Below are 26,877 nucleotides of genomic sequence, written 5' to 3'. Positions count from 1 at the left end.
GGACAGGATTTCCTTTAGATTAGTAGCTCTAGTGTATGCAAATAAGGGAGGATTCTTGAACATATCTTTGAAATCTGGTTCAGACTCAAGGATTCTCCAATGGCCAAGTATGATTTTCTTGTATCTCCCACTCAGTGTGGAGTATTTTGATACTACTACTATTCTGTTTTCTTCGCTTTTTGTAGTCTTTTCAAGGGCTTTCTCTCGTTGAATGAGCGCAACTTTTCTCATTGCTTCATTTGTGCTTTCCGGTGGGTAACCTCTTTCAGTGAATCTAAGTTTCATTTCGTCCATCCTTTGTAGATAGACATCTGGGTTAGATACGATGCGTTTAACGCGTAACATTTGACTGAAAGGGAGGTGACGTTTGAGTGATTGCTGGTGGAAGCTTGCAAAATGCAACGTGTTATTACGGTCGGTGGGTTTCCTGTAAAGATCTGTTTCAAGGCCCTCAGAGGACCTAGTGATTGATACATCCATAAAATTTATGTTAGATTCATTCAAGATCCATGTGATTTGAATGCGGTGATCCTTAGTATTGAGAGTATTCAGTTCATTTTCCAATGCTGTTTTTGTGCCTTTCCAGAGGAAAAAGAGGTCATCAATGTACCTTACGTACATTAGTAGGTTGTTGGTCCATTCAGGGTTGCCATAGATATGGGTTTGTTCAAAGTCAGCCATGTAAATATTCGCGTACGTAGGCGCGGCGCAATTGCCCATGGACATGCCAGAGAGCTGTTGGAACCATTTGTCTTTGTGGCTGAAGTAACTGTGATACAGGGTAAAAATCATCAGCTCCATTAGGAGGATTTGCAAAGGTTCAGAAATTTCACTGTATAATAGGATTTTTTCGATGGCTTCAATCCCTCCGCCATGGGGGATTGAGGTGTATAAGCTGTTCACATCAGCTGTACAAAATATGAGATCATCCTCTTCTTTGATTTTGATTTCTGAAAGTTTTAGAAGGAATTCGGTCGTATCTTTTATGTGACTCTTCAGTTCTTTCACCAGCGGTTGTAAATAGCGGTCTAGAAATTTTCCTACGGGTTCATGTAGTGACCCCTTAGTGGATACGATTGGTCGCATTGGAGGATCCATTAAGCATTTGTGTATTTTGGGTAAAAGAGTTATGGTAGGGCTTCTTGGAAATTCAACCAACAAAAATGTTTTGGTACGTTCATCAATTGTTCCTATGTCGTATGCTTTGTTGATGATTGATTCAAGTGTGGATTTGTATTGATTAGTTGGGTTAGATTCAAGAGGTGTATAAGTTTCAGACTCCCAGATGTGTTCATTGATTTTTGCATCATACATACTTGAGTTCATAACGACGATGGCACCGCCTTTGTCGGCTTTTATGCATTTGATCGACTTGTTGTCAGCGATCCGTCTCAGTATATCATGATCTTTTTGCGTTAAGTTCAAAGTTCTTGTTTTTTTCTTAAAGTTGATTTTTCCCAGGTCTTGTTTTACTAGAGTCTCAAAGGTATCAATACTTTTGTGACTGACTGGAGGTAAGTATGAACTAGGAGAATTATATATTTGACATTACCAGACTGTGAAACAGTGTCTTTCAACAAACTAGTTAAAGCAGCAAATCAAAACATGGAGTGTAGCCAATGCAAATCAGAAATGTTATCAACATTATTTATACAAATATGTGGACAATATATAATTGTAATGATACAATGTTGTAGAGCTGATGGAAGAAAATTGGAAACTTCAATTAAACATTTTATAGCAAGTCAACTATCTATATCAGGAAGAACTTTTGTAGCAGTAGCAATTATTTTCCATGATGGTCCTTCTACAACATCTAGACATTACACTGTCTATTTAAAATGCAATAAAGGATGGACATATTGTAATGATGCTTAATTGGTTTTTAAACAACGTTTGCCTAGCGAATTACCAAATTCCTACCTAATATTTAAAAAGCCAAAGTTTTAAGAATATAATTCGGCCTATTAAGAATATGTCAAAAAGTATTAATACAATTACTATTGGACAATTTCAGTATAAAGGATTCAGGAATACCATTTGGCCTAGAGGAACGATATAAATTTAAATCAGGGACTTTTTCTTGGACATTCTCACAGCATATATTTTTAAAGAACATCATTTAAAGTATATGAAAATGATAAAGAATTGTTAATTTAATTATTAATTCAGTTCTTTGAAATTGAAGTAAGAACATTTTCTTAGAAGAAAGCATTTTATATGTGATTTGTATTATATGGTATGTTATTGAGGATGTTTTTATGGAATGTTGAGAAATAGTCGAGTATATTGTAAATATTTTTTTACACACATTTGATTGGTTTTTTTTCTGCCCGCTGTTATGTGATGAGTAACATTGAAATCACTTTTTGTAGTGAAATTCAATATATTCTGACAACAGCAAAAAAGGCTAACAAAATATTTATTATAATGTTCAAATTATGGGGGTGCATGGCTACGACTGCAATGGAGGCAGAGATGTCTGAGTAGAGCTCCGTCGGAGGCTCCCCTAAACAGGCCCTGCTCTCCAAATGTAGTCACCCACAGAGGCTCTTACTGGGCGCAACTTTACCAGAACAACAGTCCGGAGTTCCGTTGCTGAATTCACCTTGCCCGGGCCCAGCTTTGCGGATCCCGTCTGGGTGGGCCGCCCAGCGCACAATTCCTGTGTGGCCAGCTCCGGCTAAGCGAGCCCTGGGCTTAGCTCTGCCCACAAGGCCGCAAAAGATGGCGCAGATAAAATGAAGTGTCGGAAGCGGACTGTGGCTGCTCATCCTGCCGCCGCGCTAGCTGAATACTCACCGTTGGGCAACGGAGTGAAGTCGGGACCCCCTGCTGTTTAGCCTGCCCATTTCCAATGAATGAGGCCCCTGGATTGACTGCTGGCTGCTGCGGAGAGAGGAGGTGGATCGTGAGCGATGACGCTGCCCGCATGCACCGCCGTTGCCCTCACGGCGCGATTGAAGTAGGTGTGCCCCGGCCGACGGAAGAGAAGTGCGGCTGTTTCACCCTGCTGCCGTATAAATACCCATCAATAGGAGGGGCTGAGCTTGCCAGCAACAGAGATGGCCGCCTAGTCCGTCGGCTCCTCCGTCTCAAAACTATCCGACCACGAATCCTAGGGGTAGCAGTGCCCTACATAACTCCAGAACTTAGCAGCGGCGATCGGAGCAAACGGGGAACTTGTGGACGGCTTCTCGGGGTTCCCCAGCTCCTGGACGACCACTGCTTGCACCTAACTGTGGACTACGCGGGTGCCGAGTGTGAGGCCTATGAGACACAGACTCCAGTGAGGTGCCGACCCGGCAGCTGGGAGCAGTCCTGGACCAGCTGTGCGGCTACCGTCTTGTCGCCCGCCCGGAGCCTGCAACGGAGACGGCGTGAGAGGTGCCCCTGTGCGGCTCTGAAGATCAGAGAGCTGTGAGTGGCCGGCGGCGGCCTGATAGAACTAATCGAGCCCCTGGCTCCGGGGTGTGACTAGGCCTGGGGACTCGCGACTTTCCCGAGGTCGGCGGACCTCTGTGACTGGGCCCCAGCCCCGACGCTCCACCCGCCTTGTTGGCTGTGCACAGCGGGGATTGCGGGGGCAGCTTTGTGGTGCCCGTGCGTTGGGGGCACCCACGCAGGCCAGCAGGGATCTCGACCGCGGCCTGGGGCGGGCGCCATCACCGTGGTGAGTGCGGAGGAACGACCCGCATGTGGCACTGTGGGACAACACCTGGCCACGAATCCTGGAGATCGGTGAGGCCGGTGGTGTCAGGTCCCCAGTCTGTCGATCCAATAAAAAGAAGCTAGTTCTGAAGAATTCTAGAGGAATGGTAATAGCAGCCTTATCAAAGTTGTGGAAGCAGCATTGGGCGCAGGGCAGACTGCAAAATGGCGGCAAGATGTTCCGAAAAGGAGGACAGGTTAGCGCTCTAGTCCGCCAGAAGGATTCGAGTGATGTCGGTGAGGCGCGCGGAGAACTGCGCACTTCCCCTGATCATCGAGAGGAGTAGGAGGTGTATCTGCGCGTCGCGTTTTAGTCAGGGAAAAATAAACGCGTCGCGAGTTCTTTCCAGAGTGACAGAAGATTAGCGTATCAACTGAATTCAAGTAAGACGGTTCCAGGTTCTAGAAAATTAATACGTGACTCGAGTTAGTAAGCTAAAAGAAAACGTTACTCTTCATTTACATAAGACAGTATGTTTCTCAGGCATGCGAGTAATGCTTAGAGCGCAGTGTTTTATCGAGAAGTGGTGTACATTCCTGTATTCATAGAAGTACTGTAGAACTTTCAGAACTACCAATTAACCTACATAACTTGTTAAAGAGACTAGATTGTGATACAAGATTAAGTCTGAATAAACAAGAAGTTCGACAAACAAGAGTAAGAGTTTAGGAGAAATTTCGAGTAGTGAAGCAACTACAGAGAAAATAAAAAGGTGAAGCAAGAAGAATAATTACAAGGCAGTTGTTCACTGTTCTGTAGGTGAGCCCCAAGAAATAAAAGAAAGATAAGAGGGTTTAAGGAAAGAAAGAGATTTAATAAACACAGTACATTTCCTTACAGTGATTCACAACTCAGAACAGAAGAACAACAGAATAGAAGAGAGGAACAAGCACACAGCTCTTTGGGTAGGTCACTACTTAACTAGAGAATCAATAGGGTAGTTAAGAAGGAGCAGGGAGAATTATATGTGATTTTATTTTACAGCATTGTCAAGTCAGCAGAGCAGAACAAGAGTAGTCAAAGAAAAAGACGAAAAGAAGAAAGAAGACTACAATTGTGTGCATTCTCTTCTCTGTCCAATTGCCCTTTCCCCGTCGGGGCTCTTCTGGCTACGCATTTAAAATTCGTGTGTGGCTGGGGAGTTCTGGGGAGGAATTGGGAGCTTACGTCGTTCAGCTCCTGTGTCACTGCCAGCAGAAAAGACTGGTTCTGACAGAGTGAAGTGCCCACGATATAGTGGCACCTGAGCAGAATGGCGGAAAGTTTGGATATAAAGAAGTTAGGAAATATTTTAGATGAAATACAAAACGAGTTAATAGCGGTTAGAGCAGAGAATAGGAAACTAAAGAAAGACACCACAGAGTTGGCCCATCGAATAGGGAATTTAGTGTCAGGAGAAGGGTTCAAAATGTCTTCCCCAGTTTTGGGTCCATTTGAGGAGTCAACGTCATCTCAGTCGAAAGTAAACACACAAGTAATACACTCCTTGTCCCCTGTGATTCCTCTGGCCCCCCCTGAACGTTTTAGTGGAGACCCTCAAAAGGCGCAAATCTTTTTAACCCAATGCTCACTGCACTTTATGTGTAGACCTGCACTGTTTCCTGATGCACAGTCTCGAGTAGCATTCATATTATCCTATTTAAGTGGAGATGCCGCAGCATGGTCAATGCCCTTGGTCCCCCGAAGCGATCCTGTGCTATTCAATTTAGAAAATTTCAAGAAAGAATTTATGCGGATATTTGATCGACGAAAAGTGTCTCAAGCTACTGACAATGAACTATTAGAGATTCGACAAGGAAATAGAGAATTAGTAGCATATTTGGCGCAATTTAACAAACGGGTGTTAGAAACTGAATGGCCAGAGAATAAACGAGCAGCAGTATTTTATCGGGGGTTAAAAGACGAACTCAAAGACGCCTTAGCACAAGTTCCCAATCGTCCCACTGATGTCTCCGCCTTAGTGGATCTTGTGTTGGAAATAGATTTTCGTCAGAGCGAAAGAAGAGGTGAGAAGAAGCGGGATTATAGACCCAGTGTACCACGTTTTGATAGAGCCAGATATGAACCTCATAAGGAACATGATTCTAGTCGTGGAGTGGAGCCTATGCAAATAGGAACGATACGAGGGCCTCTTACAAAAGAAGAAAAGGAAAAGAGGCGGAATAATAAACCGTGTCTCTATTGTGGAGGGAGTGGACATTTCGTTCGGGATTGCTCTAAAAGACCCAAGACTTCGCCGGTGGAAAACGCCTTGCGCCACCAGTAGTTGGGGTTGGACTGGTGGTTGCAGAAACAAATTCGGCTCCAAAGAATCACGCAGTGGCAAATACTTTACAATCTGCTGCCCCACATTTGGTGATACCTGTGACCCTGAGTTATCGAGATTACAGAAGAGAACAGGTTGCCGTGATGATAGACTCCGGGGCAACGGGCAACTTTTGCGATTTACGTTTTGCTGAGAAAATAGGGTTGCAAGCAATCCGGAAAGAAAAAAGTGAGCCAGTCAGAGCTGTTGACGGTACAAATCTGTCTTCTGGCCCGATTGTCAGTCACACTGAGTTAGTACATTTAGAAACTGCAAAAGGACATTGTGAAAATTTGCAGTTTAATCTAATTGATGCCCCGCAATTTCAGTTGATCTTAGGGTTACCTTGGCTCACGGAGCATAACCCCACCATAGATTGGGCAGCAAGGACAATAAACATGAATTCAATTTATTGCAAAGAAAACTGTTTTAAGGATGGAGAAAACAAAGGAGATCCATCACCAGCCTATCATTTGAGCAAAAATGAAAATTCTGTTTGCGTGATTGACACGGTGACTCTGCCAGAAAAGTACCAAGAATTCCTGGATGTCTTTAATGAAGCAGAAGCAAAGAAATTACCACCTCACAGAGATTATGACTGTAAAATAGATTTAGAACCTGGAGTAAATTTACCCTGCAGCAGAATTTATGCCCTAACCGAACAAGAGGATAAACATTTGAAGAGCTATCTGGAAGAATACTTGGAGAACGGTTTCATTCGACCTTCTCAGTCCCCAGTTTCATCCCCTTTATTTTTTATTCCGAAAAAGAATGGGGAATTACGCACGTGCATTGACTACAGGGCTATAAATCGGATAACAGTCAAGAATCGATACCCATTACCCCTGATATCGACTCTCCTAGACCAAGTAAAAGAAGCCAAAATCTACACAAAACTAGATTTGCGAGGAGCATACCATCTAGTCCGGATTAGAGAGGGAGACGAATGGAAGACGGCATTCAGAACAAGACAAGGTCTATTTGAATACCAAGTGATGCCATATGGGCTATGCAATGCTCCTGCAGCCTTTCAACATTTTATAAACGATGTGTTGAAGGATTGTATTGACCAAATCGCAATAGTATACATCGATGATATTTTGATCTACTCAACTGAAGTGGAAACTCATGAGAGTCACGTTAAGAAGGTGTTACAAAGACTTCGTGAGAATGGTTTATTTGTCAAATTGGATAAGTGTGCTTTTGATGTGACCTCTGTAGAGTTTTTGGGGTTTGTGCTTGCTCCAGGGGGAATCACCATGGACGACAATAAAATAAAGGCAGTGATTGAGTGGACATCCCCAACTTCTGTAAAAGAAATCCAAAGTTTCATCGGATTTGCCAACTTCTATAGAAGATTTATCCAGGATTTCTCCAAGAAGCTAATCCCAATCACTCGCCTATTGAAAAAAGGAGTACCTTTCCAGTGGAGCACAGAAGCGGAGGCCGCTTTTGCACAATTAAAGAAGGATTTCACCTCAGCCCCAATTCTGTTGCATCCAGATCCAGCAGAACCATTCTTTGTGGAAACAGATGCTTCCAATTTCGCCTTGGGAGGAGTGTTATCGCAGAGACACAAGACTACAGTCCAATTGCACCCAGTGGCATTTCGTTCTAGGAAGTTAACACCTCCAGAAATCAATTATACAATCACAGAGAAGGAACTGTTGGCCATCAAGGATGCCTTCAAGGAGTGGAGACATTATCTGATGGGGGCTCGACATATTGTAACTGTTTACACTGACCACCGAAATCTAAAATTTCTAAAATCAGCCAGAACCCTAACCCCGAGGCAACTCCGTTGGTCCTTGTATTTCTCTGAATATGACTTTGTCATTACCTATAGACCCGGAACGCAAAACGGAAAGGCAGATGCCTTGTCCAGGCTAGAGACAGAAGGAACTACGGAAAAGATTGTGGATCAGACAATTATTCCAGCAGAAAAGATAATAAGTGCAGTATTGCAAGAAACCAAAGAATCTTCGAAGGAATCCGAAGACTTAAAGAAAGAAGAAGAACTGAGAAATTGGGTAAAAGAAGATTCCAAAAGAGAAATACGAGAAGGGTTACCCTATCACGATGGAGCATTGTACTTACCCACATCAGAGATGCAGTTGAAGGCCTTAAGAGAATGTCATGATAGCATCCTAGCCGGACACAAGGGCATCAATAAGACTAAAGAATTGGTGCGCAGACGTTTCTGGTGGCCAAACATGATCAAGGATATCCATCAATATGTAGCTACTTGTGAGACGTGTGCAAGGGGTAAACCAGAAAGGAGACTTCCACAGGGTTTTTTACAACCATTACCCACCCCTCCATACCCTTGGCATACCGTCACATTAGATCTTATAGTAGATTTACCTTCTAGCTCAGGTTTTGATACCATTCTTGTATGTGTGGGCGCTTTTACCAAGATGGCCCATTTTGTGCCTCTAAAAGGTGTACCATCTGCCAAGGTTTTAGCACATGCTTTCAGTCAACATGTAGTTCGAGCACACGGTATACCCAAGGTTTTGGTGTCTGACAGAGGTACCCAGTTTTTGTCCCATTTTTGGAGGGCTTTCACTAAGCGTTTGAATATAGAAAATAGATACTCCACCAGTTTCCACCCAAAATCTGATGGACAAACAGAACGCACCAATCAGGAATTAGAACAGTACTTAAGGATGTGTTTATTAGAACAGGAGGGGCACTGGCCAGATTATCTATGGGCAGCAGAATTTGCACATAAAAATACTACTAATGCATCTACTGGTTACACTCCGTTCTTTTTAAATGCAGGGAGACATCCACAGCATTCCTTGAACTTCCAAGAAATAGATGTTCCTGCAGTATCAGATTTAGTGGAGCAACTAACATTAGTACATAGTAAGGCCATTCAAAATTTGACTGTAGCTAAAGCTCATTACAAACATTATGCAGACAAAAAGAGAAGGAAAGGACCAGATCTAGTTGAAGGAGATAAGGTCTGGCTAAATTCCAAGAATCTTAGGCTGAAAGGAATTAGAAAGTTTCAACCACGATTTATCGGACCTTACCTCATTGAGAAAAAATTAAGTGCATTAAATTACAAGTTACAGTTACCCAAGAGTTTACGAGTTCACCCAGTCTTTCATGTTTCATTGTTAAGAAAAGGCCGATCCAGAAGTTAGACTAGGTAAAACTCCAGAGCCAATCCAAACTGAAATTGGAGAAGAGTTTGAAATTCAACAGATTTTAGACTCAAAACTGAAGAAAGGGAAGCTCTATTACTTGTTAGATTGGAAAGGTTATGGTCCAGAGGAAAGGTCTTGGGAACCGGAGTCTGAAGTGAATGCCCCACGATTAATTGCAGAATTTCACAAAAGATTCCCGCACAAGATTCAGAGTGAAAAGAGACCTTTGAGGGGGAGTACTGTCAGGTCCCCAGTCTGTCGATCCAATAAAAAGAAGCTAGTTCTGAAGAATTCTAGAGGAATGGTAATAGCAGCCTTATCAAAGTTGTGGAAGCAGCATTGGGCGCAGGGCAGACTGCAAAATGGCGGCAAGATGTTCGGAAAAGGAGGACAGGTTAGCGCTCTAGTCCGCCAGAAGGATTCGAGTGATGTCGGTGAGGCGCGCGGAGAACTGCGCACTTCACCTGATCATCGAGAGGAGTAGGAGGTGTATCTGCGTGTCGCGTTTTAGTCAGGGAAAAATAAACGCGTCGCGAGTTTTTTCCAGAGTGACAGAAGATTAGCGTATCAACTGAATTCAAGTAAGACGGTTCCAGGTTCTAGAAAATTAATACGTGACTCGAGTTAGTAAGCTAAAAGAAAACGTTACTCTTCATTTACATAAGACAGTATGTTTCTCAGGCATGCGAGTAATGCTTAGAGCGCAGTGTTTTATCGAGAAGTGGTGTACATTCCTGTATTCATAGAAGTACTGTAGAACTTTCAGAACTACCAATTAACCTACATAACTTGTTAAAGAGACTAGAGTGTGATACAAGATTAAGTCTGAATAAACAAGAAGTTCGACAAACAAGAGTAAGAGTTTAGGAGAAATTTCGAGTAGTGAAGCAACTACAGAGAAAATAAAAAGGTGAAGCAAGAAGAATAATTACAAGGCAGTTGTTCACTGTTCTGTAGGTGAGCCCCAAGAAATAAAAGAAAGATAAGAGGGTTTAAGGAAAGAAAGAGATTTAATAAACACAGTACATTTCCTTACAGTGATTCACAACTCAGAACAGAAGAACAACAGAATAGAAGAGAGGAACAAGCACACAGCTCTTTGGGTAGGTCACTACTTAACTAGAGAATCAATAGCGTAGTTAAGAAGGAGCAGGGAGAATTATATGTGATTTTATTTTACAGCACTGTCAAGTCAGCAGAGCAGAACAAGAGTAGTCAAAGAAAAAGACGAAAAGAAGAAAGAAGACTACAATTGTGTGCATTCTCTTCTCTGTCCAATTCCCCTTTCCCCGTCGGGGCTCTTCTGGCTACGCATTTAAAATTTGTGTGTGGCTGGGGAGTTCTGGGGAGGAATTGGGAGCTTACGTCGTTCAGCTCCTGTGTCACTGCCAGCAGAAAAGACTGGTTCTGACAGGTGGGCGCCAGTGAGGCCTGAAGAGAGCTTGCCGCGCAGCTCGGGGTCGAGGCGTCCTCGGACGCCGGGGAGGCCATCGGCAGACTACTGCGGAGAGCTGAGCCGTACCGATCGTTGAGACGCGGCAGGACACGTCTGGAAACCACGGGGCGCGACCCTTGAGCTGTCATGGGGCGCCCAGATAGATCGCAGCCAAAACTTAATTTAGATGCTGCCAAAAAAGCCAAAATGACTGAGCCTCCTCCTGAAGAGTTCAATGGCGAAGCTGGCAGTTCTGGTGTGGATGACAATGTTGAACCTGACATCAGAGGACTTTTGCTTTATATGGAAAAGAACTTGCACCGAAACGCGTCGACGCACTACGTAATATAGAATTCAAGTAAAGCCTAGGGGGCTCCAGATATAACCCAATTTTGGACAAAGGAAGTCACATATAATTTGTTTAAAGGCTATTGGATCTGATTAATCTGTAGCAACATCATTTGCTCTATCTAATATAGGGGGTTTCTTTGTCTTTCTCGTATTTTTTGAAAATGTATTGTGTCATTACATTCGATGATTAGATTATGGTACATATGTTTTTTTTCCTGACATACTTGTTGTGTAATTTTGATGTAATATCAGATGTTTTAATATATTTTATTGTATTGTATGAGATGTCTCAACGTCAAATGTTTTCTGAAAAACAATTTTTCTGAAATTTTAACAAAAATATTGTCTCCTACTGCACAGGAGAATATGGTTTGATTATTAAATAAAAGAGTGTAAACGTTACATTTTAGTCTGTGACCGATATTTAATGAGTACACCAATTTAGTATACTGAGTGCATGTGATATGGTGTAGACAGAATAGAGTGAATATTACTGTCCTTGAGCTGGTCCAGGGATATTCCTTTGACCTTGTATTTCTGACAGCAAACAGGAAATGCCGTAATCAGGGTTTCCTGTAAGAGTTCCCATAAAAAAAGAGAAAAAAAACATGTGACCAATTAACCGTGAACAAGGTATACGGATATACCGGAACGCGTGGGTTAATCTGTGCTGGTGTTTAAAAATGGATTTAAGAATAAATTAACCTTTGAAAGAATACTGCTGGTGTGCGGCTTAATCGTTTCCATTGGAGGCATTGTTGGTATTATATATATATATATATATATATATACATACATATATATATACATACATATATATACACACATACATATATATACATATACATATATATACACAGTGTATGTGCTGGAGTGTCCCTGTGCCCTGCGGTACGTCGGCAGCACGTAGCTGCAGGTGCATAAGAGGATACTCCAGCACATTAGGGCCATCAACACTGACGATTCCACCTATCCCGTGGCTCGGCATTTCAAGGAACATCACAACCAACAAAGTCACTTATTGAAATATTTTGCCATTGACTCAGTTCCACCATTACGGCGAGGTGGCAATCGTGAAGCAATCTTGAGGGCTCTCGAGACTCAGTACATCCTTGAACTAGACACGAAGGCCCCTTGTGGCCTTAATACCAGTGTGGATTTCTATACTCACTTGTAAATATCAGCTAGCTTGCACATGTTATTTTTTATTACAGTTTTTGTTACATCTCACATTTTGGGGTTCACAAAATGAAATTGCTATGAATCTGTGTTTGAAGGTCTCCCCCATATGATATTGATTATTGATCCATTTATTGATTGTACTCCCATTGTCCATCCAGGGAGACATTAATTTTTAGCCTTTATTATTTGTCAACACTGATCACGACATCAATTATTGTTATTTTTAGATACTTACGGTTGAGCTAATTACATATGTGTGATATTTGATCAGTATTTTTGAACTGAAGGCCACAGAGGTTCAGAGTGACAATTCAACTTGATACGACATGTTCGATTAACCCACTTGGGTAATATTAATGTTTCGACCATCATAATTAGAGTGTTTACACACATCCGTGTGGAGGAAATCGGGATTATTTAACATTGTGTTAGTTTCCCTGATTATCTGTTGATTACCAGATTTTAGAGAGGATATTATTTACAAACATGTATCTCTCTTTTATATGTTCTCCCTTTACTCTTACACTCTTTTTTCACTGACTGTGACTGAACAACTTTTGCATAGTTTGCTTGGAATCATTTTATTGTAAATATTCCATTTAGTTGTTGCACACTAGTGTTATATTGTGGTGGTTGTACACTGACGAACTTTCTTCTACATGATTAACAACAGTGGTGACATATTGATTGTTGAAACTGTATATGTTGTTTATGTCTATTGCCTGATCTCTGTGAAGAACCAATCACTTGATCCCGTAAACTTGCACTAGCACTTTAAAAATGGGTTGTCTTATCCCCAGCGTCATGTGACCAAGGCCTCTGGGTAGGCCGAAACGTTATGCGGGTGGCGATGCATTCTATTTGAATAAAAACACCTTTTTTCACCCGATGGCTGGGTCGGCTTTCGTTTTTTGCTGGATCGGTGGTGCCCTGAGACACTAGGGAGTGCTGGTTTATGACGGACGAATGCAGTTGATATATATATATATATATATATATATATATATATATATATATGTATCCATATGGCTCCCTTTCCTCTCCCGATAGGCGCTGCAAAACGTGGGCGCGTTACTCCTGCGGTTGAGCCCAACCGCTACAAATGTAACATCGCATAATCATGTAAACATCACGTAGCCAAACACGGGATGAATAAACAGACATCCGTTATATTGCACATACAGCTGATCAAAATATAGGATTAATAGATTCGGTAACATGTTTACATGATGAAAATATGTCACTGTGTATCTCGTTACAAAACACAACTAAGGAGGGACTACAATGCCCATAATCCTTGCGAACTTTGGGGGCGTGGTATACACAAACTGTTGTGGTGTTGGAAACGCCCCCTTGGGGGAGTGATTTTGTATGCAACTTTATTGATTCGTTATAAGTTGTGGAAATGCACTTTTACAAACTGACCGTGAACAAGACAGCGGAGGCTGTCGAAACGCGTTGGTTATCGCTTTGTTTTGATACCCCAATGGATTGAAGAATAAATTAACAAGAACACTGTTCTGTGTGGATTGCGATTAATTTACTGCGACTCCAATTTTTCATGCCGGAGGAATCGTTGTTGTGGTAAATATATATATATATATATATATATATATATATATATATATATATATACACACACAACGGAGAAGGTACATGCTAAAAATCTTAGCAACCTTAGTCAAACAGCTTTGGGAATTTAATCTCGATCAGGTCGAATATCTTCCAGGCCACTTAAAGTGGCAGGTTGAAATTCTCGCCACTTGAAGGACTGCAGCAATTGGAAACCTCACCTCCTTTCTTTCAACTCATACAATCTCTTTGGAGTCCTTTCTGATTCATGCCTAAACTATCAACTATCTCAATTTTACAGCTGGAGACCGTATATGTGCTTTCTTCCAACAATGGAACATAGGCCTTCTATATGCATTTCCTTATTTTCTGATGGTATCCAAATCTCTCGTCAAAATCAGAAGAGAACAAACTACCATTGTCATTATCAACAGACATCATACACCTGTTACCAGATATCCATTATCTCCTCATCAATCATTCAGCTCACCCTCACGACCATGTCATTTTAAGTCATCTTCAATAATGGCTTGGAAGGTTTCAGGCAGAATTTCTTTACAGAAGGACTTTCACTGTCATCTATTAAATTCATAAGTTCAGCATGGATCCAAGGAACAACTAAAGCTTACAAATCAGCTTGGTTAACTTGGTCTAACTGGTGTTTGGAATCACATTTCAAACCGTGTTCTTCCAATATCTCCACAATAGCAAATTTCTCAAGTTTTTTGTCTCTTCAGGAACATCTTCTAGAACAATTATTACTCATACATCAGCAATATTTTTAAATTACAGGTATACAGACAGCAGCCCCTTAGGAGAGCATCCCACCAGATACAGACTACTCTGTGGAATTAGGAGAAACGTAACACCTATTCCAAAATAGTCATACCTTTGGGATGTCAATTTCATGATGGAATACTTATCTAATTGGTCTCACAATGTTTTACTGTCTCTTAAAAAACGTTTTTCAAAACTTACGATGTTAATTAGTCAGACTTTAAAGATCTGGATCTGTCAGTCAGGCAGTATAGTCTTTGGATGCCTATTCTCTACTTCAAGGTGAACCACAATTCACATCTTTGGTGGACTATCCCTCCTTGCTACTTAATCTTCAGTTTTGTGTTGCACACTGTCTCAAGGAATATGAGAATTCAACTGCCACTTTGAGATCTCGTTTCTCCTCTAAGTTACTGATTTCCTTTGTCAAACCACACGCTCCGGTTTGCTCTGCTCCTTCGGCAAGATGGGTCAAGTGGATTATGTCCCAAACAGGTATTGACATCTCTTATTTCAAAGCCCATTCTTTGGGAGAAACTTCGGCTTCTAAAGCTTTTTCAATTGTTGCAAGATTGGTGGAAACTTTAAAAGCAGCTGATTGGGATTTACCATCAACATTTATTGCTCATGTTGCCTTACCTGTGGAGAATTTGCTTTAAAACAGCATAATACGAAGCCTACAGTATGGACATAAAATGTGTTCTAATTTTATAAAGATGCACATGTATTATCGCACCACATAGATTAATTTTTTTTAATACAAAATTCTAACATGTTTTCTGATGTGTACCATATTTAAATAGGCTTTCATCCTTGTTCAATTCATTGAGTTAATTGAATTTTCTATTTTTTAACTTGTCATTACTCAATCACCATTTCTCCAGTCTGGATCATAACATCTCAGAGGTCAAAGATTGGATGTTGTTCCTTTTCATAACGGGACTGTTCATATTTCTCATGGTTTCCACTACTTTACCTTTGAATTGACTATTTCCCTTTACAAAAGAGGAAGGACTATAGTACTACCTTCCTATACATGGATAATGGTTGGAATGTTTTCAAGTCTCTATGTAGTCTTACTCCCAGTGATTCATGAAGTTTGCAGTTCTTATATTAGTTTTTCTATTTTCATTTATCACAGTCTAATTATTTCTGGCTGCTAGGAACATTAACAGAAGGAAGTAGTTCAGAATACTCACCTCTGTATCTTTAATAATAACTAGGATTTTCCATTATCAACACTTGAGTGTAAACAATGTGAATTCTCAAGAAAAACTCAGCTAAGGCTATGCTATGAAACCATAACTAAAATATAACTATAATGGGGCACACTGTGTTTGTAAAGCATAAGGCAACAGTTAGAAAACTCTTCACTACAAGATCATAATTATAAAAGTAGCTTACATGGGCTGACAGAGGTTGCTGTTGTGCTGGTTAACCTTGTTCTCAAAGTTTTCACTGAAAAACTCACACCGTTTCCAACCATCTTCTGTCTTCACCCAGCTCCAACCAGGTGATCGCCAATCCTGGCCCAAGAATGGCATGACTTCCAACAGGCAAAAAGGCAATATGCAAATCAACTATACATAAAAAAAAGAAAAAAAAGAATACAAGCAATTATCCCCATGGTTCGTTTAAACATGTTAGTTCAAACTGTGCTACTGAAAGCTTAGAGCCCATTATGTTACATGACATGCATTGGTATTAACACACTAAAGATTGTTAGTCCACTTTTATATTTGACATAACACCCCACCCCCAGAAGAACGATTTACCATTCAATTCAACATACACATTGATTTATTATCAATAGCAGTTAAACTACTTAAACATGTTTAAAAAGGTGTCAGACTTGCATGCACAAGGGCGCATTCAAACTTCTGTACACAAACAGCTTGTGTAATGGGGGTAAACATAATTTTTTTTTAACTGTTTTTATTTTTAAACATCAGCCGGTGAGTCTTATACATATCAAGTTTGACATTGTTACAATCAATTGTTACTTACAGGGATACACAATCACACAAGGGGGGTTCCACCTTCAGAGCTCCCCCCCTCCCCGGATAAGATATAGCCCACTCTGGTTGCACAGTTTTAAGAGGATGAGGTAGTCCATCAACAGTTTATGGATCCTGCGTGCAGGGGTGTAAATTATCATAATAATAATAATAATAATAATAAATGCTTTATTTGTTGATTAATTAAAATCATTACAAAAACAAAAATACAGAACAAGCACAAAGTCTGATTGAACAAATATGAATACAATGCCAAAATATAACATGCCTGACATCGGATAACCGTTTTCCAGATTTGGAGGTAAAGTGCATAGGTACATGTGATAGCAGCTTATAATTACCAGTTAAAATATAACATGCCCAACATCAGATTGACCGTTTTCCAGTTTAGGAGGTAAAGTGCATAAGTACATGTGATAGCAGCTTATATTTTCCAGTTAAAGTACAATGAGCTCACATGATAAAAATTAAAATTAAATTGCTAAATACAAGCAACCAATATGACTAGATTTCTAAAACGACTATAACTATAGGCAACAGCGATACAATAGTATCCCAACATCATTACTAAGGTGGCCTGTGCTTTCAGCAGTGACTAAAGAATACAATACATTTTCCACTGATGAAACTAAAGTGCTGCGTGCTGACAATAACATAGTTACTAATACATTTTAAAACTGATCTGTACATAATAGCATCATACTCAAATCTTTAAAATCATTGGGTCGATCATAGCTACAAAAGTTATCAAACAACATTAAAATATTGCAAGATTTTAGAATAATTTAAAAGTACCTTAAAATTGCCCACATACTCCCTAAAAACAATAAAATCGTTACTTCGCACCCAGCAGATTTATCCATTACTTTAGGAATCAGCCTTACATAATTTCTTTTCAGCTTTAAAGATAAATTGTACAAATTGCTGTGTATTATAGACATTGACGCCACTTAAGCAGGATATTAATGCAGATCTAAAAGTTCTAACTCCTAATTCTTTAAAGATAGGTTTTAAAATTAGCTTCCTTTCCTGACACATTTTTGAACATAGTGTAACAATGTGCAGCAACGTTTCCTCAAAGAGCCCGCACAGCCTACAGACGTTTGATGACCATTTATACTCCCACTTAGGGGTTCCATCTTTGGTTGGATAAATGCCGAACCTTAAGAGCATACATTTCTTTTTAAACAAGGGTTTTAAATGAAAAAGTAAATATGGTGTAAATTATCAATCTCAACCCCCTCCATCACCAAAGAATAATATCTTAGCCAAGGCTGCCAGATTTTCTCAAGTTCTTTGGGGCACCCTCTGGCCAGACATCTATTATTGACGGTCTGTATACCATGCCATGTACCTTTACACCAGTATATATCTCTCTTCCTCTCTCTCTTCCTCTCCCCCCGTTCTTCCTTGCTTTTCTGTGCCATCCTCTTACCCTGCACCAACTGCTCTCCTTTTGACTACTGCAGGCACAGCTTCTCCTTAAGTGTTTGCACCACCCCTACTTACCTGCCTTCCCAGGTCTCCTCGGATTGCTTTCCTATTCCCTAAAGTACGTGCCCACGGATCTCACTTTGTGATCGCTATGGAGAGCTCTTGTTGATTTACTTCAGCATATAATAGCTCTGCCCTGGTTGTTTTATCAAATGTTTACCTGATGCAGCTCTGGTGCACCCCCCCTTAGATGCAGCACGGTATCTCATTACCCACTCTGGTTGTGACAAAATCAGGATTCAAGTGCGCAACGCCCATAGGACTCAAAGGGCTTCAGCCATCCCCCACCCCAGCTCAGGCTGAGACAGCTGCCCGGGCTGACACACAGGCAGTTTTAGAGCTTATCCCAGTCTCACCCGAGTACTTCACAGGTCTTTAAAAGATAAATTAACGTGTCAACAAGGCTTTGTTGTTTTTTCACCCCTTCATCTCCACTCTGCCTATTGCTGAAAGATTAGCCCCCCGCCCCTAATATTTTTTTTAGCATCCCCCAACCAGAAATGTGTCTATAGTTGCACCACTGTCAGGATTCATGGAGAAGTCGACAAACTGGGTAACCAGGTTCGAGGTTGGCAGGAGGCTCAAGCATCCTGTGATTCTGAGCTAATCACTTAATCTCCATGTGCCTAAAAGGAATGTGTTAGTCTACAATGCAACTGGTTTTCATGTAAAGCGCTCGGATTCATTTAAGTCGAGTTTGCGCTATATAAAACTGCAAAAAACAAACAAACTGCCAAATAAGAAAAAAGAAGGACGATATGATTGCCTTTTTGACTGAGCCAAATCAGGAATACCCTGGAATTCCAAGGAGTGCACAGGATTTCGACTGCGTCAAAACAAAACGTGTCCCATCACCACTCGTTTACGTCACCAACTTACAAGGATGATACTTCAAGAGGAAAATAAGAAAAAGACCTGGACAAACTACTCTACTCAGCCTCCACACCTACAAGACTGCACTCCTTCAGAATGTACATCCTCGGACAGGCAGCGCTGGAGACATTCTAATAAAGGGGGTTCAGATAAAATTGTCAAAGAGATGCACAGAGACAAATCCAGTACCCTGCCTTACAACTGATGCACTTTCAGGGAAGCAGAGCTCCTAATCATGCAACTCCACTCTTCTCTGTGATATGAGCATGTTCCTGTGTCCTGGGCACCCCCCAACTTTTTGCTGAATGGTACTGGTGGTAACTGACTGACCCTGGCTCTGCCTAACCAGGCCCAGTGCAATGATGAAAGAGACACATTTAGAAGACAGTAAAAACACCCACATACACTAGGGTACACTATGGTATGGGGTACCCCTGTGATTGGCATGACCTACCTCTTAGGGCCCTACTGCATATAAGGGCAGGAGGATTTAAACTACCTATCATATTTAAACTACCTATCATCCCCTAGTATAAATAGGGCATGGCGGTTTAGAGGCCAGCAGCTCTTTTGCACTTGTATGTGTGCACTGCTGAAGCCTGAGGTCAGTTTTAAAAAGTAGCCCTGGGTGGCAGGACTGCTTTTAAAAAGTAAATTGTGCTCAAACTCAACTTTGGGATTTGGGGCACTTAAAGATGAATAACCCCCAAGGTTGTGGCATATTAGGAACCCCCAGGGTCTGCCCTAGGTGTCCCTGGGGTGGGGGGGGGGGCAGGTATTTATAAGGTAGACCCTTATAAAATGGGTTAAGTGACATTTCATCTTTCACTCCCTCCATTGTGCTAAAGTGCTGCCCAAATTCGACTTTGATGCTAGGAGCACTGTGGAGGGAGAATCTGCAATATTTCTACAGATTCAGAACCACCAAAGCCTAGTTGTTCCAAGGGGTGGGGGTCCTGTACATACAAGCAAATTACTTATGAAATCTATTTTTGTAAGTCCTGGTGCTGGAAAAATGGCCCAAGTTATTTTTCCCATTGCAAATCTCCTGCCATATAGGTTGACATAGCAGGACGTTATTAACTAATAACTCTTGATAGGGGAGGGCTAGAAGTGCCATTCAAAGTCTTCCCAGAATGATATCAAGAATATGATATGGTTGAATTTCTCCCAAAGTGTACATGCAAGAAGTTATAAGACTTTCTTGTTTGTACGTCAAGATTCAGCCTTCCAGTAGTCTGTCCTGATTGGTCAGGGTTAAGTGGATGAGCCAGGCTGCATTGAAGAGGTGATAAATAGCCCATGGGGTTAACCAGCTCTGCTGGGAGGGCAGTGTGCTGCTACACAGGAATGCCAGAGATGGGGGAGGAGTCGCATACCATTGTCTTCAAAGAGAAGAGGAGGCCTTAGTGTAATTTACAACTCTAAACTTTTCACCTCGGCTAGAGCTAGGCTTATGGGAGGAATGCATAGATGCAAGGGGGAGAGTTTATGAAAATTAGCCATCCTAGGGGTGTGTTTAGCCAGCTCTTGCCTTCCTGTTGGAAAATCAGCCATTATGAATTTGGAGGATTTTATGCACTCTGGGACTTGATAATGCCACACAGGATGTGGTCATGTTCTTGGGGAGTTGGACTGCTCCCATTGGTCAGCAGTGACCTCCTGCTGCACCCAGAGAACTGGGAATAAGTATCTGAGAGGGGCAGAGCCTCTTAGATCTGCGGCTTGAAACTTAAGGAAGCAAGACGTTGCCATGCTGAGAAGGTGAGTGCAAAGTTCTAAGGCCTGTCCTCTGAAAACTGCACCAGCTGGAACTACAGCCCTGTGGATTACCTTGCTGCAAAAGAACTAAAGAGTGGACTCCCTGCAAGCTACAGGTTAACAGATCTCACCTGGACCATCACCAGCAAGGATCCTCAACCTGGAGAACACCAGTGGATTTGTAAGGGTTTTGTCCAAGTGGATTGTGTGTACTGAAGTCCTCAACTTACAAGGACCTTCTTGGAGCTTCCAGACCCTTGGAGGGAGTTTGAGACTTGAGGAACTTCAGGAAGAAGACCAAGAAGTTTGGAGAACTTTGGAGCAACTTTGAAAAAAAGCTCCATAGAGGGACCGACTCAACCTTGCCAGCCAAGCACCCTGCCTTCAACCGCGAGCCGGCCAAGCCATCCAGGTTTGTCCCGCTAAAAGCTCCATAGGTCCAACTTCCAGAGTTTGACCGGGAGTAGAAGAAATCCAAGGCCGACGAACCCCCACCGAATCCGGCCTGGTGAAGAGCATAGAGGGACCCCGCGAGAAAAAGCTCCGTAAAGGTTTCTAAGTCCGAACGAAGAAAAGGTGACCGGGAGCAACCGCGAAAAGCCAAGCCGCCTGCCTTCAACCGCGTGTCTGCCTGGATCCTGGGTTTGCCCAGCTGAAACGCTCCGGAGGTCGGACTTCCATGAGTTTCATCAGGAGCTCATCGCAAGGCTATCCGGCGAACCCTCACCGAATGCGGACTGACTGAAAGCTTTGAGGGACCCCGGGAAGAAAAGCTCCAGAAAAAGTTTATAAGTCCGAAGGTAAAAACTGTGACGAGACCTACTGCGAGTGGTAGCCGCTCAGGGCTCCATCACGGTCGGCCTGCAACTTTGACTTTGTGCCGGTCTATCGCGACCAGCTATCCCAATAAGGTGGTATATATGAGGCTAAATCTTTGAAAATTCTTATCTCCGGTTCTCTACATTGGATTTTTGTCGTTTCTGTGTCATTTTGAAGATACAAATATTTCCTATTTCTATAAATTGGTGTTGGATTTTTATTATGTGTTGTGTTTAAATTATTTTCTGAATTGTTGTTTTTAAATGCTTTACATACCAGTCTTTGAAGTTAAGCCTGCCTTCTCACAGCCAAGCTACCAAGGGTTGAGCATACGAATAAATGTCTAAGACATATATGGAGTCCTATCATGTGTTAGTGGCCTTATTGATCCACATTCTGTCCATCACTGTTGTGTTTGCAATTACCGCTCTAAGTGTACTGGGGATGCTCAGACGTGAGTCCCAGGCACTCCACACCACTGGATTCAAGCTAGCCGGGCTGAAGAGAGGTGTTACCTCGAAACCGGGCCGGTCCTCGGATGCTTGTTTCCGTTCTGGGAAGGACATGGCTTTTGTAGTTCGGACTGGACTGTTCCCATGGGGCACAGGGTCAGCGCTGATTTGCATATCGCCATTGTCTAACCCAGGGTGGTGTGGAGTGGAAAAACGATGGATTTGGGCCCAGATCTTTGGACTGGGGTGAATGTGTGACATTGATCCACATTATGTCCATCACTGTTGTGTTTGCAATTACCGCTCTAAGTGTACTGGGGATGCTCAGACGTGAGTCCCAGGCACTCCACACCACTGGATTCAAGCTAGCCGGGCTGAAGAGAGGTGTTACCTCGAAACCGGGCCGGTCCTCGGATGCTTGTTTCCGTTCTGGGAAGGACATGGCTTTTGTAGTTCGGACTGGACTGTTCCCATGGGGCACAGGGTCAGCGCTGATTTGCATATCGCCATTGTCTAACCCAGGGTGGTGTGGAGTGGAAAAACGATGGATTTGGGCCCAGATCTTTGGACTGGGGTGAATGTGTGACATTGATCCACATTCTGTCCATCACTGTTGTGTTTGCAATTACCGCTCTAAGTGTACTGGGGATGCTCAGACGTGAGTCCCAGGCACTCCACACCACTGGATTCAAGCTAGCCGGGCTGAAGAGAGGTGTTACCTCGAAACCGGGCCGGTCCTCGAATGCTTGTTTCCGTTCTGGGAAGGACATGGCTTTTGTAGTTCGGACTGGACTGTTCCCATGGGGCACAGGGTCAGCGCTGATTTGCATATCGCCATTGTCTAACCCAGGGTGGTGTGGAGTGGAAAAACGATGGATTTGGGCCCAGATCTTTGGACTGGGGTGAATGTGTGACATTGATCCACATTCTGTCCATCACTGTTGTGTTTGCAATTACCGCTCTAAGTGTACTGGGGATGCTCAGACGTGAGTCCCAGGCACTCCACACCACTGGATTCAAGCTAGCCGGGCTGAAGAGAGGTGTTACCTCGAAACCGGGCCGGTCCTCGGATGCTTGCTTCCGTTCTGGGAAGGACATGGCTTTTGTAGTTCGGACTGGACTGTTCCCATGGGGCACAGGGTCAGCGCTGATTTGCATATCGCCATTGTTTAACCCAGGGTGGTGTGGAGTGGAAAAACGATGGATTTGGGCCCAGATCTTTGGACTGGGGTGAATGTGTGACATTGATCCACATTCTGTCCATCACTGTTGTGTTTGCAATTACCGCTCTAAGTGTACTGGGGATGCTCAGACGTGAGTCCCAGGCACTCCACACCACTGGATTCAAGCTAGCCGGGCTGAAGAGAGGTGTTACCTCGAAACCGGGCCGGTCCTCGGATGCTTGTTTCCGTTCTGGGAAGGACATGGCTTTTGTAGTTCGGACTGGACTGTTCCCATGGGGCACAGGGTCAGCGCTGATTTGCATATCGCCATTGTCTAACCCAGGGTGGTGTGGAGTGGAAAAACGATGGATTTGGGCCCAGATCTTTGGACTGGGGTGAATGTGTGACATTGATCCACATTCTGTCCATCACTGTTGTGTTTGCAATTACCGCTTATTGCCAGTGGCAGACCTACATTTGCCCCTAACAATAAATCAATTTTCAACAGAGCACAAGTAGGAATACACCCTCCCTCCTGGTGGGGTGTGTGACACTATCCTATAGGTGCTTTCCTGCATCTGCTGGTACTATATCGCATTTGAAATGTTGCGCTGTTCCCCTGAATATTGCCTCTATGTTGCTACCATTGAATTTTTATTAAAACAGTCTCTGTGTTACAGTATGTGCACCCAGGGGGAAGATTTCAAATTTTATTGGTTATACAACTCTGTACTTTAACATAAATTATGACTAAGTCCTCTTATGACTATATATTTTTGTTTGTCCAGGATGGGTTTAGCGAGAGAAATTGGGTAATGCCCACAGATTACAACCCATTAGCCAGTGGTCCTAATTGAGGGCTCCTAGACATATGACCCCCATTCCATCAAATATCCCTGTGCCCCCTCAGACATCCTATTTGGCCTTCCTGTCACTTCACAGACATTTCTCAGGGCCCAGGCCAGTCCCCCATTGACTCTTCTCCCAGTCTCTACTTCTCACCTCTTTCAATCTTTATTCTTTTCACCATAGCAACACTGTACCACAGACCTAAACCACTCATGATCTTGTCACTTACCATCAAAACGTTAGGTATCTTTGTAAAGAGAGGAAATATGCTACACTATCTACCTATCAAAGAAATGGATAGTGTCCTCCTTAAGAAGATACACATGCCTGAGCCTGAAACCCTGCACTTAAAATGTGAATGGGTGGGCTCGATGATCAGTAGTTGCTGACTGCATATTCTGACAGGCACTACAATCGCCAATACAAGATCCACTAAAATATGTGGAGTAGTCATGCTCTTCAGAAAGTCCCTGCCCCACAGCAACCTAGAACCTAGGAGACCCTGACCAAATGAATTTGCAAAATTGAAAATTTTAGACAGTTGCATATACACTCCCTGTATGAACAGCCACAACCTCCTGTCCAAATTGTTACTGAATTGGACTCTACCCAACTGGAATCTTGCAAATGATCCTATACTAGAAAAGACTTGCCCTTTAGACCGTCCTAACAATGATAGAGCTGATCTCTCTGATGCCGAACAGCACAGCTTTATTGACGACTGGAGCAGGTCACACCCACAGTTAAGAAATACACTTTTCTCTCCAACCGGAGTAACGCAGTGGCTTTTTCCTTCTATGTCCCTCTTCACTAGCTACAGTAGTGCAATGTGATAAACAGAAGAGAAGTGTTACTGAACATGCCCTTGTCCAGTTGGGATTAGAGATGCGGCATGCATTCCCACCCTCACTTCTGGGACAGAAAAGTACTATGCAAGGTAATGGACATGCATCCCCTGCCACGAGTACCCAAATGTATTGATATCTGGATCCCTAATGCTGGATGCATGTGTACCTATGAACAGTACAATACATGAAGAGTGCAGTGTGTACATATTATATGCCTGTGCTGGATGTATGTGGGCCTATGAGTGGTACAGTACATAAAGGATACAGTGCTGAGCAGTGTGTGTAGGTTGTATACATGCATTGGATGTATGTGTGCCTCTAAATGATACAATGCATGGAGGGGCCTCAGATCCACTTTGGGAGACCCAGGCCTTCATGGTGGAAGATGGAGTGGAGGTAGAGAACTCGCCCCCCCTTAAGTAGTACAATACATGAAGAATGTAGCGTGTGCATATTAAATGCATGTATGTGTCCCTATGAGTTGTACAGTACATAAAGGATATAGTGCTATGTAGGGTGCATATATGATCTGGGTGTATGTGTGTCAGTGAATGGTACAGTGCATGGGAGGCTCTGGGTTCCGTTTCAGGAGACCCAGACCTGCATGGTGGAACATCGAGAGGAGATAAAGAATCCCCCCCCCCCTTGGACAAATGTGTATTTTGCTGCATTACTGTAAGCTGGGTGGGTCAAACACTGGAGAAAGGAGAGCCAGGTCATAAGGGGGGGGGGGCCCTGGGCACATCTGACCAAGGAGATGGGCTAAGAGAATCATAATGAGCACAGGTGGGGGCTAACCTTTTCATGGCAAAAGACACACAAATGATGGACGGAATGTGGAACAAATTAAACATCTGACCCCAGTGAAGAGATCTGTGTTAAATCCATTGTCCTTTTGCTCACCATACCACCCCAGTTTAGACACAGCCACATGCAAATGAGTCTTGACCCTGCTCCTCATGGGAACAGTCTGGCCCGAACTGCCAAGCCAGGTCCTCCCTGGACTGGAAACAAGCATCCTGGGACCGGTTTCGAAGAATCACCCCAAATCAGCCAGGCTACCTTGAATCCAGTGGCACAGTGAACCCGACCCATGTTTGGGTATACCCGTCGCACTTAGGGTGAGAAGGTAAAAAACACAAATCATGGAAGGAATGTAGAACAAATCATTCACCCCCAGTCAAGAGATAGGGGTTAAATCAATTGTTCACCTTTTGATGCACATATCACTGTAGTTAGCATTCCAGGTGTGAAGTATAGCCACTCCCATGGCCTGTGTTGTGGGACTATCAGCTGTGTCGCTTCTGCTCAGACAGACTGCTTTTCAAGAGGAAGCAGAGGAATGGAAAATTCAGAGGAAGAAGACCCCCAACATAAAATGTCAAAGACTCAGACCCTAAATCAATTTAATGTCTGAAAATGGATTATAAGGGGAGTCTAAGACCCTAAAAAGTGTCATCTGCCAGTAGCCTGAGGGCTGTGAGAGGAGGGGAAGCTCTGCAAGATTTCTGCTTGTGACAAGGACTAGGGGCCAAGGCCTGCTTGTCTTCCTGTTGGGTGACGGGACATCAACCAGGGGATCGAAGACCACCTGCATAGAGCACCAGCACCTGCCTTTTTGCCAAGATCAGTGTGCCCTGTGAGGAAGAGGAAAGAAGTGGAGGGAGCAAGGTCCAGTGGGAAACCCTGTCAAGTGGACTCCTTGAGTGTGGTTTAAGTAAATGGCTGCTCCACTGATAGGGTCGCTGACCATGTGCAGGACATAATCATCATCATAAAATCTTTATATGATTGCAAGTACAATCATAAAAGAACATAAAACCATAAAAACATTCACTTAGCATAAAAAAAGAATTTAAAAACATTAATATACAGATGAAAAGTGCAGCTTTAAGATTCTAACCCCATTAATCGGGCCTGGAACACCTATTCTTACAGCAGCAGGCACAAAACCTGAAACTGCAGCAAGAACACATACATTAGGAAGAAGTTGTAAATACATGAGCACTGGGCAGGCTTTGGTAAAATCCATAGCTTTCAGAATTGGTAAAAGAAAACCCTTCCTCGGAAGACTAAAATATTTACACCAATACAAAATGAAGGGTATC

The 26,877-nt window shown here is 42.8% G+C and overlaps 1 protein-coding gene across 6 annotated transcripts in view; it reads right to left on the bottom strand.

The window, feature by feature from the left end:
• The window catches only part of FBXO25 (F-box protein 25), an 823,789-nt gene that overhangs the window by 495,729 nt on the left and 301,183 nt on the right, over positions 1-26,877 (bottom strand). For 5 of the 6 annotated variants that reach the window (XM_078647893.1, XM_078647895.1, XM_078647897.1 and 2 more), the window contains exon 2: positions 15,897-16,072. In XM_078647893.1, coding sequence (XP_078504019.1) covers positions 15,897-16,036 — 140 coding nt within the window. In that variant the 5' untranslated portion in view covers positions 16,037-16,072. Of the gene's footprint in view, positions 1-15,896; positions 16,073-16,499; positions 16,586-26,877 lie in introns of those variants that run through there. The other variant, XM_078647894.1, reaches the window with a different exon arrangement.

The sequence above is a fragment of the Lissotriton helveticus genome, chromosome 6 (assembly GCF_964261635.1).
Source record: "Lissotriton helveticus chromosome 6, aLisHel1.1, whole genome shotgun sequence".
Taxonomy (NCBI): Eukaryota; Metazoa; Chordata; class Amphibia; order Caudata; family Salamandridae; genus Lissotriton; species Lissotriton helveticus.
Note: the sequence above shows the minus strand (reverse complement) of the source record. Positions and strands in the feature narration are given on the sequence as shown.